Source organism: Microcebus murinus, chromosome 6, assembly GCF_040939455.1.
Source record: "Microcebus murinus isolate Inina chromosome 6, M.murinus_Inina_mat1.0, whole genome shotgun sequence".
Taxonomy (NCBI): domain Eukaryota; kingdom Metazoa; phylum Chordata; class Mammalia; order Primates; family Cheirogaleidae; genus Microcebus; species Microcebus murinus.
In genome coordinates, this window is record NC_134109.1 from 88,198,692 (window position 1) to 88,212,473 (window position 13,782).

The 13,782-nt window shown below is 35.3% G+C and overlaps 2 protein-coding genes across 5 annotated transcripts in view; one reads left to right on the forward strand and one right to left on the reverse strand.

Moving 5' to 3' along the window:
• Positions 1-8,531, forward strand: part of USP8 (ubiquitin specific peptidase 8) — a 64,616-nt gene extending 56,085 nt beyond the window's left edge. For all 4 annotated transcript variants that reach the window (XM_020285926.2, XM_020285923.2, XM_020285925.2 and 1 more), the window contains 7 exons: positions 366-628; positions 2,242-2,454; positions 3,186-3,396; positions 4,364-4,600; positions 5,838-5,980; positions 7,397-7,529; positions 7,681-8,531. In XM_020285926.2, the coding sequence (XP_020141515.2) occupies positions 366-628; positions 2,242-2,454; positions 3,186-3,396; positions 4,364-4,600; positions 5,838-5,980; positions 7,397-7,529; positions 7,681-7,866 (1,386 nt within the window). In that variant the 3' untranslated portion in view covers positions 7,867-8,531. The remainder of the gene's footprint in view (positions 1-365; positions 629-2,241; positions 2,455-3,185; positions 3,397-4,363; positions 4,601-5,837; positions 5,981-7,396; positions 7,530-7,680) is intronic.
• Positions 8,532-9,509: 978 nt separating this feature from the next.
• The window catches only part of USP50 (ubiquitin specific peptidase 50), a 31,587-nt gene continuing 27,314 nt past the window's right edge, over positions 9,510-13,782 (reverse strand). Inside the window, exon 7 of the mRNA XM_076004360.1 lies at positions 9,510-9,787. Within this exon, the coding sequence (XP_075860475.1) occupies positions 9,596-9,787 (192 nt within the window). The 3' untranslated portion in view covers positions 9,510-9,595. The remainder of the gene's footprint in view (positions 9,788-13,782) is intronic.

The following is a 13,782-nucleotide window of genomic DNA, read 5'->3' on the forward strand; positions in this document are numbered from 1 at the left end:
TATTCTTTTAAAAAATACTTTTTATTTGCTTATTTTACATCTTCTCTAGTATAAAGTCAATTTTGTTTCTTTAGTGGACATAGCCTTTTCCCCTAATTATAGCAGGGTTAAATTTCTCAACACCCAGCCTGGGTTACTGTCTACAATATATGAACATCCTGGCATTTGTCATTTACAAACAGTATATTACTTAAAATCGAAATTTCTCTGAAGTTTAATTATAGAAGTGATGATCACCATTTTATTCAAATGATTTTTTTTTTTCCAAAAATAAGTTCAGCAGTAGAATACTTTGGAGTGATTTGTTTATATAGTTGTCATTTTGGGGTTTTGACCTGTTTTTTTTTTTTTCTTTTCCATCTAAGTTTCTTGACCCAATCACCGGAACCTTTCGTTATTATCATTCACCCACCAACACTGTTCATATGTATCCACCGGAAATGGCTCCTTCATCTGCACCTCCTTCTACCCCTCCAACTCATAAAGCCAAGCCACAGATTCCTGCTGAACGAGACAGAGAACCGTCCAAACTCAAGCGCTCCTACTCCTCCCCAGATATAACCCAGGCCATTCAAGAGGAAGAGAAGAGGAAGGCAACAGTAACTCCAACAGTTAATCGAGAAAACAAGTAAGTTTATCCTAACTACTAGGACTGTTAAAAATGTGCTATATTTGAAAACTTTTGCTATAAATATATCAGCATTTTAATGTCAGGGAATCAGAAATTTTTATGGATGGCTGTACCAGCCATTGTTATTTATTATGGAGAAAAAAGCAAATGAATAGAGAAAATATCCTTGGTTTTTCTTCCAAGTGCTAATTTAATATCATACCAGAGAGGAATTATCATAAGTGTTAATGTAGATAATATCAAAGTACATATGTTGTTGTATTTTATGGCAGCATGCCACACAACGCCCATAAGTTTTTCATAGACGTCCTATGGTCCCTAAATCTCCCTTTGAGGACCCTAGGATTGTTCAGTTTGCCTTGTTGTAGCATTCAAGTTCCAAACTTTTTTTTTTCCTTAGCCAATAATGTGAGAGTGAAGTTTTTCTGTAGTATTAAAGTAACAAGTTTTGTAGTGTATCAGCCTCTAATTCTTGTTCCTTTTTTCTTCATTGTATTTTTGCTATTCTGGTGACCAGTAGATTCATCAAGTTTCCCCAAATAATATCGCATTTAGATATATTCCTGGCTTCATTGCTTTTACAGTCCTCTAATGCTCCTGGTTTGTGACTGATAGGGCTATGAGGAGATGATTTTCAAGTCTATGTATGACTTCTAATCTTGACTTTGGGAGGAGGAGAGGGGGGAATACATAAAAGCATAAATAAATGGGTTTGTTTTCCATTTATTATACACATTCTCTTAATTACTAAGGGATTACAATTAGGCTATCTTAAAGACATGCAGTTCATGTATATTTTTCTATGTACTGAACAGAGAACACATGAGTGTGTGCACCTGTTCTCAGTATTCCTTTTAGGGGTTGAAGAATGCTGGTGATCAATAAAATAAAAGAAAAAAGACCTACCAGATTTTCCTTAATGCTACAGCAGCTCTAGTAGTTCCACATATAAATAAAATACACTACATAATAAAAGTCTTAAGAGGCATTCTCTAGCCCAGTGCTGTCCAATAGCTGTTTCTGTGGCTATGAGAATGTTTTGTATCCGTGCTAGCAAATACAGTTTTTGGCCAATTTGAAACGTGGCTAGTGCAGCTGAGGAACTGAAGTTTTATTTAAATTTGACTAGATACCAGTGGCTAGTCAGCATACCTCTAGACCTTAGGTAACAATAGCCAAATAACCTCTGCCTCCTTTAATATCTATTCCATAGTAATATATATATTTTTTATTCCTTGTTTGGCATTCTTGTTGAGTTCAGACATTTGATAGTGCCAGACTTTCTGGGATCATTTAAAAGAGTTTAAAAGAGCCTTCTCTACTGGAGCTCCTAGTTCATGAGAAGCTAGAGAATCTATCCAGGGCGTCTCTAAGAACCATGGACCCACATAAGTTAAAGGTATATGTTTCATGGGAGAGTGTCAGAATACAACCAGTGTTAACCTAGATACTAAATGTCCCATAAAACCCAGCACCTTATGAGTTAACATATTAACTGTTTATAAGATTTCTTGTGGTACAGGTGTTAGAGTTTGTTGCTATTTGTAGAATGAACCTTAATTTCAGGTGCTCTACATTTTAAGACATCTTGTATACTTTTTCTTTCTCAGGCCAACATGCTACCCTAAAGCTGAGATCTCAAGGCTTTCTGCTTCTCAGATTCGGAACCTGAATCCTGTTTTTGGAGGATCTGGACCAGCTCTCACCGGACTTCGTAATTTAGGAAATACTTGTTATATGAACTCAATATTGCAGTGCCTATGTAATGCTCCACATTTAGCTGATTATTTTAACCGAAACTGTTACCAGGATGATATTAATAGGTAAATGTCTTACTTTTTGCATCATAATGTTTAAAGGATGATCTAACCACATTTATTATGTTAGTCCATTTTATGCTGCTGTAACAAAATATCTGGGCAATTTAGAAGGAACAGAAATTTATTTTCTCATAGTTCTGGAGGCAGGGAAGGCCAAGATCAAGGTACTGGATCTGGAGCGCCTTCCTGCTATAACCTCCCATAGCAGAAACGTGGACTGACAGAAAAACAAACTTTTTATGTGAGGGTGCCTAATCCCATTGTCATGGCCTAATTACTCCCTAAAGGCCCCATTTCTTAATACCATCTCATGGGTAACACCTGAATTTTGGAAAGGATGCATTCTAGACATAGGGCTTACCACCCAGCTCCAGAGAAGTCAAATTAGGAAAGGGGAAAATATCTTTATTTGTAAGAATAATGTAGAGAAAAGCCTTCTCTGATTACTAAAGGACAGACAGGAAAAGAGCAGTGCAGGAAGACAGAACCTCACTGTCATCTGGAGCCTGTTGATGAGGAGACCCTGCAGAGTTTGCAGCCAAAAGGAAAGAGTAAAGTTGGAGGGGCGTAAGCAAAGTAAAATTCAGGCGAGTGTTTGGTAATAAACCTGTGAATAAATGTTTTCAGTGGAGGGCTATAGTATATGAATAGTTCAATGTTGACATCAAGAGTCCACTGTACCTTTAAAATTTTTCCTTTATTGCCTTTTTTGTAATGTTAATTCTTTTACATAGGTCAAATTTGTTGGGGCATAAAGGTGAAGTGGCAGAAGAATTTGGTATAATCATGAAAGCCCTGTGGACAGGACAGTATAGGTATATCAGTCCAAAAGACTTTAAAATCACCATTGGGAAGATCAATGACCAGTTTGCAGGGTACAGCCAGCAAGATTCACAAGAACTGCTTCTGTTCCTAATGGATGGTCTCCATGAAGATCTAAATAAAGTAAGAAATTTTGATTTTTCTATGTTGCAAAGGCTTTTTAGGGTTGGTTAGTAGCACTGTAGTCATTTTCATAGCAATTTAAAATTCTAGTTGTCATTATTCAGTGCTAGTTTATGTGAATATTGTGCTTTATCTAAGACAGAGCTATAAAATATATGTGATAAGTGTAATATTTGAAATGAAATATATACAATTGGTATTTACTTAAATGGTAACAGGTAACATTGCTGAGAAATTTGCAAGTGTTAAAATAGTTGGAGGTGTTTGTGAACTTTTGTGAAAGTAAGATCATAAACATAATTTTATAAGATTAGCTATACAGAGTTTGAGCATTTTTATTATAGATTATATTTATAATATAATATTTATATTATGCTATATCCTTATTCTTTTCTCCCAGTCCTTTGCTGAAGGTGGAATATGTCCTTATTTTCTCTAAAATAAGAATTACTCCATGTAACAACCAATGACTCATATGAATAGTTATTGAGACATACCTATACGTAAATGACTACCCTCCATTTGTATACTACTGCTTCTTTTTATCAACAGGCTGTCATCTTTCAGATAGCTTTGGGGTCACCATTTTTACTACTGACCATATTTACACACATACACATGAATTTTTATATACATATGTGTGTGTATATTTGTTCTTGAGGCTAGGGCAGCAAAATTACATCTGTCTAGTTGGGGCCCTAATTGGCAGCTATCTGTGGGATATCTTCTTTTCAAAACTCAACATTTGTTTTTAAAATAAAAATTTATTATGAAATTCCAACAAGTTGCACTCTTGATAAAATGGGTTTTGGCCAGAATTGGTTTTTTTGCAGCCCTCAGTGAGATGAGAACTGCTTTATGAGAACTACAAGTGTTTCTCAGTCTACAAAGTGTGTGTATTTAATGTTATTCTTTTAATTTATATTTAAATGTTATTAATATAGAGTTTAAACAATCTTACTTCCAGGCTGATAATCGGAAGAGACATAAAGAAGAAAATAACGATCATCTCGATGACTTTAAAGCTGCAGAACATGCTTGGCAGAAACACAAGCAGCTCAATGAATCTATTATTGTCGCACTTTTCCAGGGTCAGTTCAAATCCACAGTACAGTGCCTCACCTGTCACAAAAAGTCTAGGACATTTGAGGCCTTCATGTATTTGTCTCTACCACTAGCATCCACAAGTAAATGTTCATTACAGGTAAGTTTAAGATAGAAAATGATTTGTTGGATAAAAATGCAGTGTATATGGATACAGAGAGTTACTTTATTCAGGAATTTCTGGTCTTTACCCCTATAAACATTTTGTAAAACTGACACATAAATTATTTTAAAGCTGGGTGTGGTGGCTCACGCCTATAATCCTAGTACTCTGGGAGGATTGCTCAAGGTCAGGAGTTTGAGACCAGCCTGAGCAAGAGGGAGACCCCCCTCTCTACATAAATTATTTTAAAGCTGGGTGTGGTGGCTCACGCCTATAATCCTAGTACTCTGGGTGGATTGCTCAAGGTCAGGAGTTTGAGACCAGCCTGAGCAAGAGCGAGACCCCCCTCTCTACTATAAATAGAAATTAATTGGCTTCCTGTGGGTTTTTGCGAAAAAGAAAAAATATAAATAAAAATTAAATTGTCTAAAAAATAAAATATATATATATATAAAAATTAGCTGGGCATGGTGGCACATGCCTGTAGTCCCAGCTACTCAGGAGGGTGAGACAGGAGGATCACTTGAGCCCAGGAGTTTAAGGTTGCTGTGAGCTAAGCTGACTTTGTCACACATACACACACACAAAAAAATTATTTTAATCAGGCCTTTATAGATTAGAATTAGAAGTTTTTCTTTTATTTATTTTTTTTTACAGCTGTCTAATGTTTTTAAGTTTTTTTTATATATTTTCTTTTTCTTTCCTTTTTTGTTTTTTTTGACAACCTTGGGAGTGAGAAGAAAGTTTATATTTTTAAGAAGACTTAAAAGTTAATTTGGAAAGTTCTATGTAGACTTAATCTTAGGTCTGCTTTTTATAAGCATTTGCTTTACATGGAGATATCAAGTAAATATCCTGTTTGTCACACATCAACAATGTGATTTTTATACTAGCTTGTCGATACCTTTAGTCTTAGCTTCCTGCAGAATGTCATTCCTCCAGCAAGTCTTCCCTGATCCACCAGGGCCAGGTTAGGGGTCTTTCCTGTGTGCTATCATGAGACACAGAACCTCTTCCCTACACCATGGCTAGTACTCACTCACCACACTCTGTATTATAATTGTGCATTTGTCTACGTCCTCAGTGGATCATAAACTTTGTGAGGGCAGGAACTCTTGTTCTAGTTTACTTTTGTATCCCTAGTGTCTGCAGTGACTTGTTGAATAGGTTCTCTCTGATACTGTGTTGAATAAATGAATTTCTGAGTATCTGCTACTTTTTTTTTTTTTGCCAGGATTGCCTTAGATTATTTTCCAAAGAAGAAAAACTCACAGATAACAACAGATTTTACTGCAGTCATTGCAAAGCTCGACGGGATTCTCTAAAAAAGATAGAAATCTGGAAGTTGCCACCTGTGCTTTTAGTGCATCTGAAACGGTAAAGGGGAACATTTTTCTTCCTATTCAGCAAAATTTAGATCAAGGAATTCTAAGTCTTGTGTAATTTATACTTATTGTACTACCTGCTAAGGGTATGTAACACAGGAAGATTATCTGGTTAGTGTAGCTTTGGGGAAATAAGACAGAAATGATAAGACTATTAGTTCACCTTAGTGTCTTCGATACAAGAGCAAAATAATACCACTACTACTTGTAATTTCTTATGATTCAGTTTCTTAAAAAAAAAAGTAAAACTAAATTATTACATTTCAGATATAAGAATCATAAATCATTACAAATCAAGTTAATACCTATAAAATGTCTTACAGTATAATTCTAACAAATGTAACATGCAGAACAGCAAACTAAGCAAACAGATTTATGTGTTAAAAATGAAATTTATGATTTTTTTGAAGTATAATTTTAACGATAAAATATGTTAATGGTGCCATTGTTAAGTGTAGGCATAGTTTTGTCCAGATTTTTCCAATTGATGAAAAAGATCTGGTCTTGTAGGTAGAAGGAATAATGGCAAGAGTTATAAAATACCAGATCTTTTGCTATGATTTGTCTTTAATCTTTTTGTGTACTGATGACTCCGCATTGATTTTTTGAAAAACTTTTTTAAAGGAAGTTTCACCTTTTTATTGAACTATAATTTTGTTTCAAAGAAAGCATTCCTGTTTTACTTGAAATTTGTTTGATCTTGTATTATTGCAGATTCTTAGTTACATTAATTTCAACATTGATATGTTCAGATTTCTCATGTAAATTTTTTTTACATTCTATTGTCCTTTTGTTACTCTCGAGGATGGTAGAGGTATAAACATTCTATAAACATTTGTACTGTTAAATTTTTAATGGTGAATATTATTCTTGGAGGATATCCAAAAATATATATAGTTCAGAATTCAGATTTTTAAAAATAATTCTGATATAACCATTTTATGCTAACCAAAATACTATTATTTTGGTGCAAGGAGCAGTCTATGACAGAATGGAATACTATTGTTTCAGTCATTAGTCTGCCTACTGACAATTTCTGGCTCTTGTTTCCCAGAAAATCTAGAGCAGCTCTCCTTAGTCTTTCCTCTGTGCTTCTGCAGCGCCTAACACTATAAATGTGGGTTCTCCGTCTATAGAAGACTCATCTAACAGTTGTAGTTGGCCGAGGGATCAGGGGACCAGAGCGTGGTCGCTGCCATCCTGTTTGACCATGGGCTTGTCATTTAATGTGTCTGTACCTCAGTTTCCTCATTTGTAAAATGAAAATGAAACTAAATGTACTTAACAGGTTCCTCCAAATGGATTTTATCGTCCAGGCTAAAAATCTGGATGTTAATGAACAAATGAGGGGGGTTCATTTGGATGTCTTTCTCCATCAGAATAATCGTTGTAATATTTTCTTCTGCAGTTTTTCCTATGACGGCAGGTGGAAGCAAAAATTACAGACATCTGTGGATTTTCCATTAGAAAATCTTGACTTGTCACAATATGTTATTGGTCCAAAGAACAATTTGAAGAAATATAACTTGTTTTCTGTTTCAGTAAGTATCTCCTTGAACTAAAGACTTCTTGTTTCAAAGCAAACTAACAAAACCACCAGGAGTTTTCCCAGAGTAAGAACAACATAAGTTATGTAAAATATATCAATTTCAAAGCATTAAGTTGAATTGATTTCTGTCTTGTTTGGCACAGAATCACTACGGCGGGCTGGACGGAGGCCACTACACTGCCTACTGTAAAAATGCAGCGAGACAGCGGTGGTTTAAGTTTGATGATCATGAAGTTTCTGATATCTCTGTTTCGTCTGTGAAATCTTCAGCTGCTTATATCCTCTTTTATACTTCATTGGGACCACGAGCAACTGATGTAGCCACATAAAGAGACATAGGTTATAAGCTAGTTATCTTTTAAAAGTCTCAGCAACACAACTCTTGAAATGCTTATAAAGACAATGGATAGCTGTAGCCGGCCACTTAGAGGAACCCTAGGGCAGCGGGAGCTGTGTTACTAGTACCATATACTTCAGGTCAGTGCTATTATCAAAAACTGACAAATAACATTTAACAAGTATTGCAGTAAGCATCCCTTACAGGTACCATTTATTTCAAAAGAACTTTTTTAGTCTGCTCCAAAGTTAAAATAATAACTAGCTAAGCATTATTATTCTACTAATCTCAAAACCATTGTATCCCTTTTTTTTCCCTTTTCACTGTTAAAGCCTTTTTACATTTCTAAATCCCAGCTTGATGTACTATGAATACTCCAGACTGATGTAAAGCAGATAGGCATGTATGTGTACATATTTATTGCACACTTGCACATCAAATCGATGTACATGGTTTAACATGTGGTCCTTTCGTGAAGCCTAGAACTCAGAGGATTGCTTTTTTTTTTTTTTTTTTTTTTTTTTTGGGCCTATTCTGAGTAACTGCAGTGCTTTCTTAGGGAAATGACAGGGCAAAGCTATTTTTCTGTTGGCTTTGGGCTGTATTTGTGCACTAAATCTTTATTCTAAAAAAAAAATAAATGGAAACTTTCTTTAATTCTTTTAAAATGAGAATTTCATTTACACCTACATTAAAATCTTTATGAGAAAAATAATTTAATGTTGTATTATGAAACATAGGACAATAGAACCATAGATTTTATACAGACACACACTATATACCACACTTTATCCCACCAGATTGTTTTTAAATTTAGTGCACTTATCCTGTTGAATCAGGACTCAATTCCATTGTTCTTTCAACTTGACACCAGAACTCTGTATAGCACTTCTGATTCTCAGAGTTGGAAGTCAAAGATATAACTTAATACCCAGACTCATTCTCTTCAGAGTAGCAGAGTCCTCAAAAATTCTTTAGGATAAGAACATTAATTCTTACTATTAAGGCAAAAAGGGATAGCAAAGTGAATTATTCATTATGTACAACATGAACCACATCTTTACAGAGTGATATATTAAAAGAGAGAAAGGAGCTTGGAATTTATCATTTACCTCAGGGACTCAGCTGCTGTATACAATGTCAGTAAACACTCCATATAAAAATACGATGCTAAAATGCTTCTAAAAGATGTCACCATTAGCAGGTTCTCAGGGAGAAGATTAAAGGAGGAGTTCTGAATTGTGAAGTTGTCTTGTCAATTTTTCATGTTTTACAATTAGTTTAAGACAGCATCTTGACTAAATTACTGTATCAATTAAATATTTTCAGATCACATTCTTAAGTTCACAGAGCCATTTGAACAAAAATTATTTTTGTTTAACTCCATGAAGTATCTTTGGAAAATAATTTGTTGAATATATACAATTATGAGATATTTTATGATAGAAATCCACACTAATAAACATTGAATTTTGAAACTTGAACTCAACATGTAATCTACAGTGCTTTGAAGGCCTTTATCCATTAGTATTGCACTATCTTCACACTGCCTTTTTCAATCTTCTTTGCTATAGACTAACCTTATAAAAGGTTGCACTATATGTTAGAAAGACTTAAAAATGTTAGTGATGCAAGTAAGTTGTAAGAGTTTAATGACAACGCAAAACTTTACCACCAGTTTCTGATTGCTTGTTTTGCAGTGTTGAGGAAACACCATTTTCCTAGCTCTTGCATTTTTGTATAGGTATAGAAAAGGGCTGGCAGCTATAGAACAGGAGATACGCTGTAGCGGTTTGTACTGAAGTATCTGGAATCTCACTGACTCGTGTGTCATCAAAGCTATACCAGGCCTGGGTGACAGAGTTCTTGCAGAAAGCAGTGTAGTGGCCGCCATCCAGATCACCAAAGTGGTTCTGGGGAAGGAAGGAAGGTCAGACTTAGTAATCACATGCAAATGCTCTAATTACTGGAAGAAAAAAGGGCCAAAAAATACTTTTTAGAATTGTCCCTTTTATTAAACTTAAAAAAGAAGATAATTTTGTTAAATTATATATACAGCCTATTGTTTTTCATTTCATTGGAATTGCTTATATGTTGTGCCCACTATTTAATATCTGTGAATGGAGGAGGACAGTATTTGGCAGCATCTGATAAATATTTATCAGTTAATATTTACTCAACACTTACTGTACATCAATTATTAAAGATTAAAGGAAAATTTTTAAAAGTCATCTTTCCTAAACTTACAATTTAATTTTAAGGATAGACTAAGACACAAAAAGACATTTACCATTGGAATAAGACATTTAAATAACTGCATATTGCTATAGCACAAATTGAGGGGCTGTGTAGTAACAACTCTCAATCATCTAGGGTCCAAAAAAAAGAGTATGTCCCATTCTCTTTTTCCATGTGTTTTCCTAACCTAGTAAAGGATTGTTTGAAACAGACATTGGAGAAGCTTTCTTAAGAGGTGGTATGGCATACTACAGGGGTCAGCAAACCATGGCTCATGAGTAAAATCCAGCCTATTTTTGCATGGCTCTTGAGTTAAGAATGAGTTTTATATTTTTTTTCCCTCTACTTGTGATTTTTCCAAGCAGGGTTTTATATTTTTATACGGTTAAAAAAAATCCAAGTAAGGCCAGGCATGGTGGCTCACAGTTGTAATCCTACACTCTGGGAGGCCGAGACGGGAGGATCGCTCAAGGTCAGGAGTTCAAAACCAGCCTGAGCAAGAGTGAGACCCCGTCTCTGCTAAAAATAGAAAGAAATTAATTGGCCAACTGAAAATATATAGAAAAAATTAGCTGGGCATGGTGGCACATGCCTGTAGTCCCAGCTATTTGGGAGGCTGTGGCAGAAGGATTGCATGAACCCAGGAGTTTGAGGTTGCTATGAACTAGGCTGATGCCATGGGACTCTAGCCCTGGCCACAGAGTGAGACTCTGTCTCAAAAAAAAAAATCCAAATAAAAGTTTGTTACATATAAAAATTAAATGAAAGTCAAATGTCAATGTCCTTAAAGTTTTATGAGAACACAGCCATGCTCATTTGTTTATATTTTTCAGTGGCTGCTTTAATACTACAACAGTAAAATTAAATAGTTACAACAGAGATCATATGGCCTACAAGTCCTAAATTATTTGCTCTCTGGCCTTTTATAGAATAAGTTTGCTATCCCTTGATGTAGATGGAAGAAAAAACGGTTTATTCATATATTTAGTGGCGAGGTCTTGGCTATGCTGCCCAGGCTGGACATGAACTCCTTGGGCACAAGCAGTCCTCCCTTCCTAGCCTCCCAAGTAGCTGGGACTATTGGCATGTGCCAGTGCACCTGGCTTGAAAATGGATTTTTATAGTGAATTTCACCTTTGAATTCAGGTATAATTCTACCCAATGGCCTCGGTGAAATCAACCTTTCTGAGCTTTAATTTCCCATCTGTGAACATGGGAATAAGACTTGTCTTATACAGCTATTATTAGATATCTCATGTATTATAGAACTAGCACACAATAGCTACTTATTAAATGTTCCCTTAGACCTTCATCTATCCCACTGCTCCCCTTTACATATAATAAAAATATCCCCAAACAGACATTTAAAAGATCCAGGTTCTGGTCCTGGTCCTTGCCTTGTGACCTTAAACTAACATCAGCTTCCTTAAGTAAAAAATGGTACCCATAATAGTGTGATATAATTCAACTGAGGAAAAAACATCTGGCGGATATGTAGTACCCAGATGAAGTCATGTTCTGAAATATTTAGACCACAGCCAGAGTATTCAGTTTTGATGAATTAATGTTAAAAATATTTTGACATAATGAAAAAGCAAAACACCTTTCTGGACTTCCATTTCCAGCAATTATGGCAAAGGTTTTCCTAGCCTGGAAGATTTAAAAAACTGTAAGGGATGCTGGATAAAACACAGTAAACACCCTTTGAAATGTATAGCTGACTTTGAAGATAGTATAGTAAGGGTTATCCCTACGGGCTAAAACAGGAAATTTAAGAATAACACTGTGTGTGGTTGATGCCCTGTGACTGCCAAGGAGTAAAGAAAGACAGGCCTGGTCTTTGTAACCAGGATGCTTGGGTTTTAAAGGTCACACAGGTCTTGGGCCCCTGCAAGATGAGAAGGTGGATTGAGAGCCACATTTGAAGGTAGGACCTTTAAAGAGATTCACTCTCAATGAAAGGATAAACTAAAGGAAACAAATGGACCCTCTAGTGCAGGGGTCCTCAAACTTTTTAAACAGGGGGCTAGTTCACTGTCCCTCAGACCATTTTGGAGGGCCATTGGAGAGTGCGGGCACATTCCACACATGCGCACTGCAGGCCCCGGACGAGTCGGCTGCTAAGCAGGACAGGCAGCGGTGGCAAAAAACACCTGGCGGGCCGGATAAATGTCCTTGGCAGGTCACATGTAGTTTGAGAACCCCTGCTCTAGTGATTGTGTTAGCTTGGACTCTGGATACAGAGAATAAAAGTTATTCCTGAGAATTGCTTACCACAGACCTGCCTTCTCACCACTTTGGGAATCAAATTTACTCTACCTGTGTGGGCTGGGAATCCTAGGAATATGAAAAATATTTCTGGGGTTTTGGCAGAAAGCAATCTCTTTCTGAATTGATACACCTTAACTCAGGCTGGATGGGATATCCACATATAAAACCCCAATGAAGTTGAGCTCACAACTCAAAATAACAACAATATACAAGGAAACAATTCACTGTAAGTAAAAGTCAGAAGGCAATAAATAGCAACATTAAACCCCCCAATGACTTTAGATAACAGAATTATCAAATAAAGAGACTACAAACAAAGTATATTTAAAGACATTTAACAGAAAAAAATGCCTCCAGAACTGCAAGAAATTTCTCCTGTTTGTAAACTACCCAACTATATGGTATTTTTTTATAGCAGCCTGAAAGGACTAAGACAACATCCACATATCCTATATATGTTTTTATATTTATCATCAAATATCACATAATGACATTTATGAGAAAAAGAAAAGGGTAGAAAAAGAATATAATTCAAAAGAATGGTCAACCTATGGTGAGTTGTATAAAAAAGAATGCTGACATAGTTTTATCGAGGTTAGATTAGAAAGACTAACTGAAAAACGCATGATCAAGGATAAAAGGCTCTCCATAATGAGAATGGAACACTTTACTAGAAAGATATAAAATTGCAATGCACATTTGAATTATATAAATTAAAATTACTGAAATATTGACAAAAATCACAATATTTTAACATATCTTTCAGTTATTAATTTTTTAAAAGCAAGCAAAAGCTTAATAGTATATAATATTTGAATAACACAGTAGGTTATATTTAATGTCATATGGAGCCCTAAACCTAAAAGTTATTTTCAGGAACATATAGAACTAGGTCAAAAATTAAGTACTAAAGAATGAACAGCATATTAACCATATTTTCTGACAAGAATGCAATGAGGTTCTAAATGAGTAATAATGAATAACAAAAAGATCATGTTCGGAATTTTTTAAATGCACCTCTAAGTAACAAGTAGATCAAAACACAATTCAAAGAAAGGAAATAAAGAGCAAAAATTAATAAACAAGAACATAATGAAATTATAGAATCAAAACCACAGCTGGTTCTTTCACATGACTAATAAAATAGATAAACCTTTGGGATCAAGAAAAAGAGATTAGACACAGATAATATTAAGAATGACTGGAACTAACCAATGAGCACACGTGCACAGAGGAATATTAAAACATAGTGGAATTGAAGCATGAGAGATGTAGAGAGGGGGGCAAAAATCTCCCTAATGGGTACAAGGAACACTACTAAGGTGATGGGCACACCTACAGCCGTGGCTCAAGCATTACAAAGTGATCCATATAACCAAAAACATTTGTACCCCCTTAA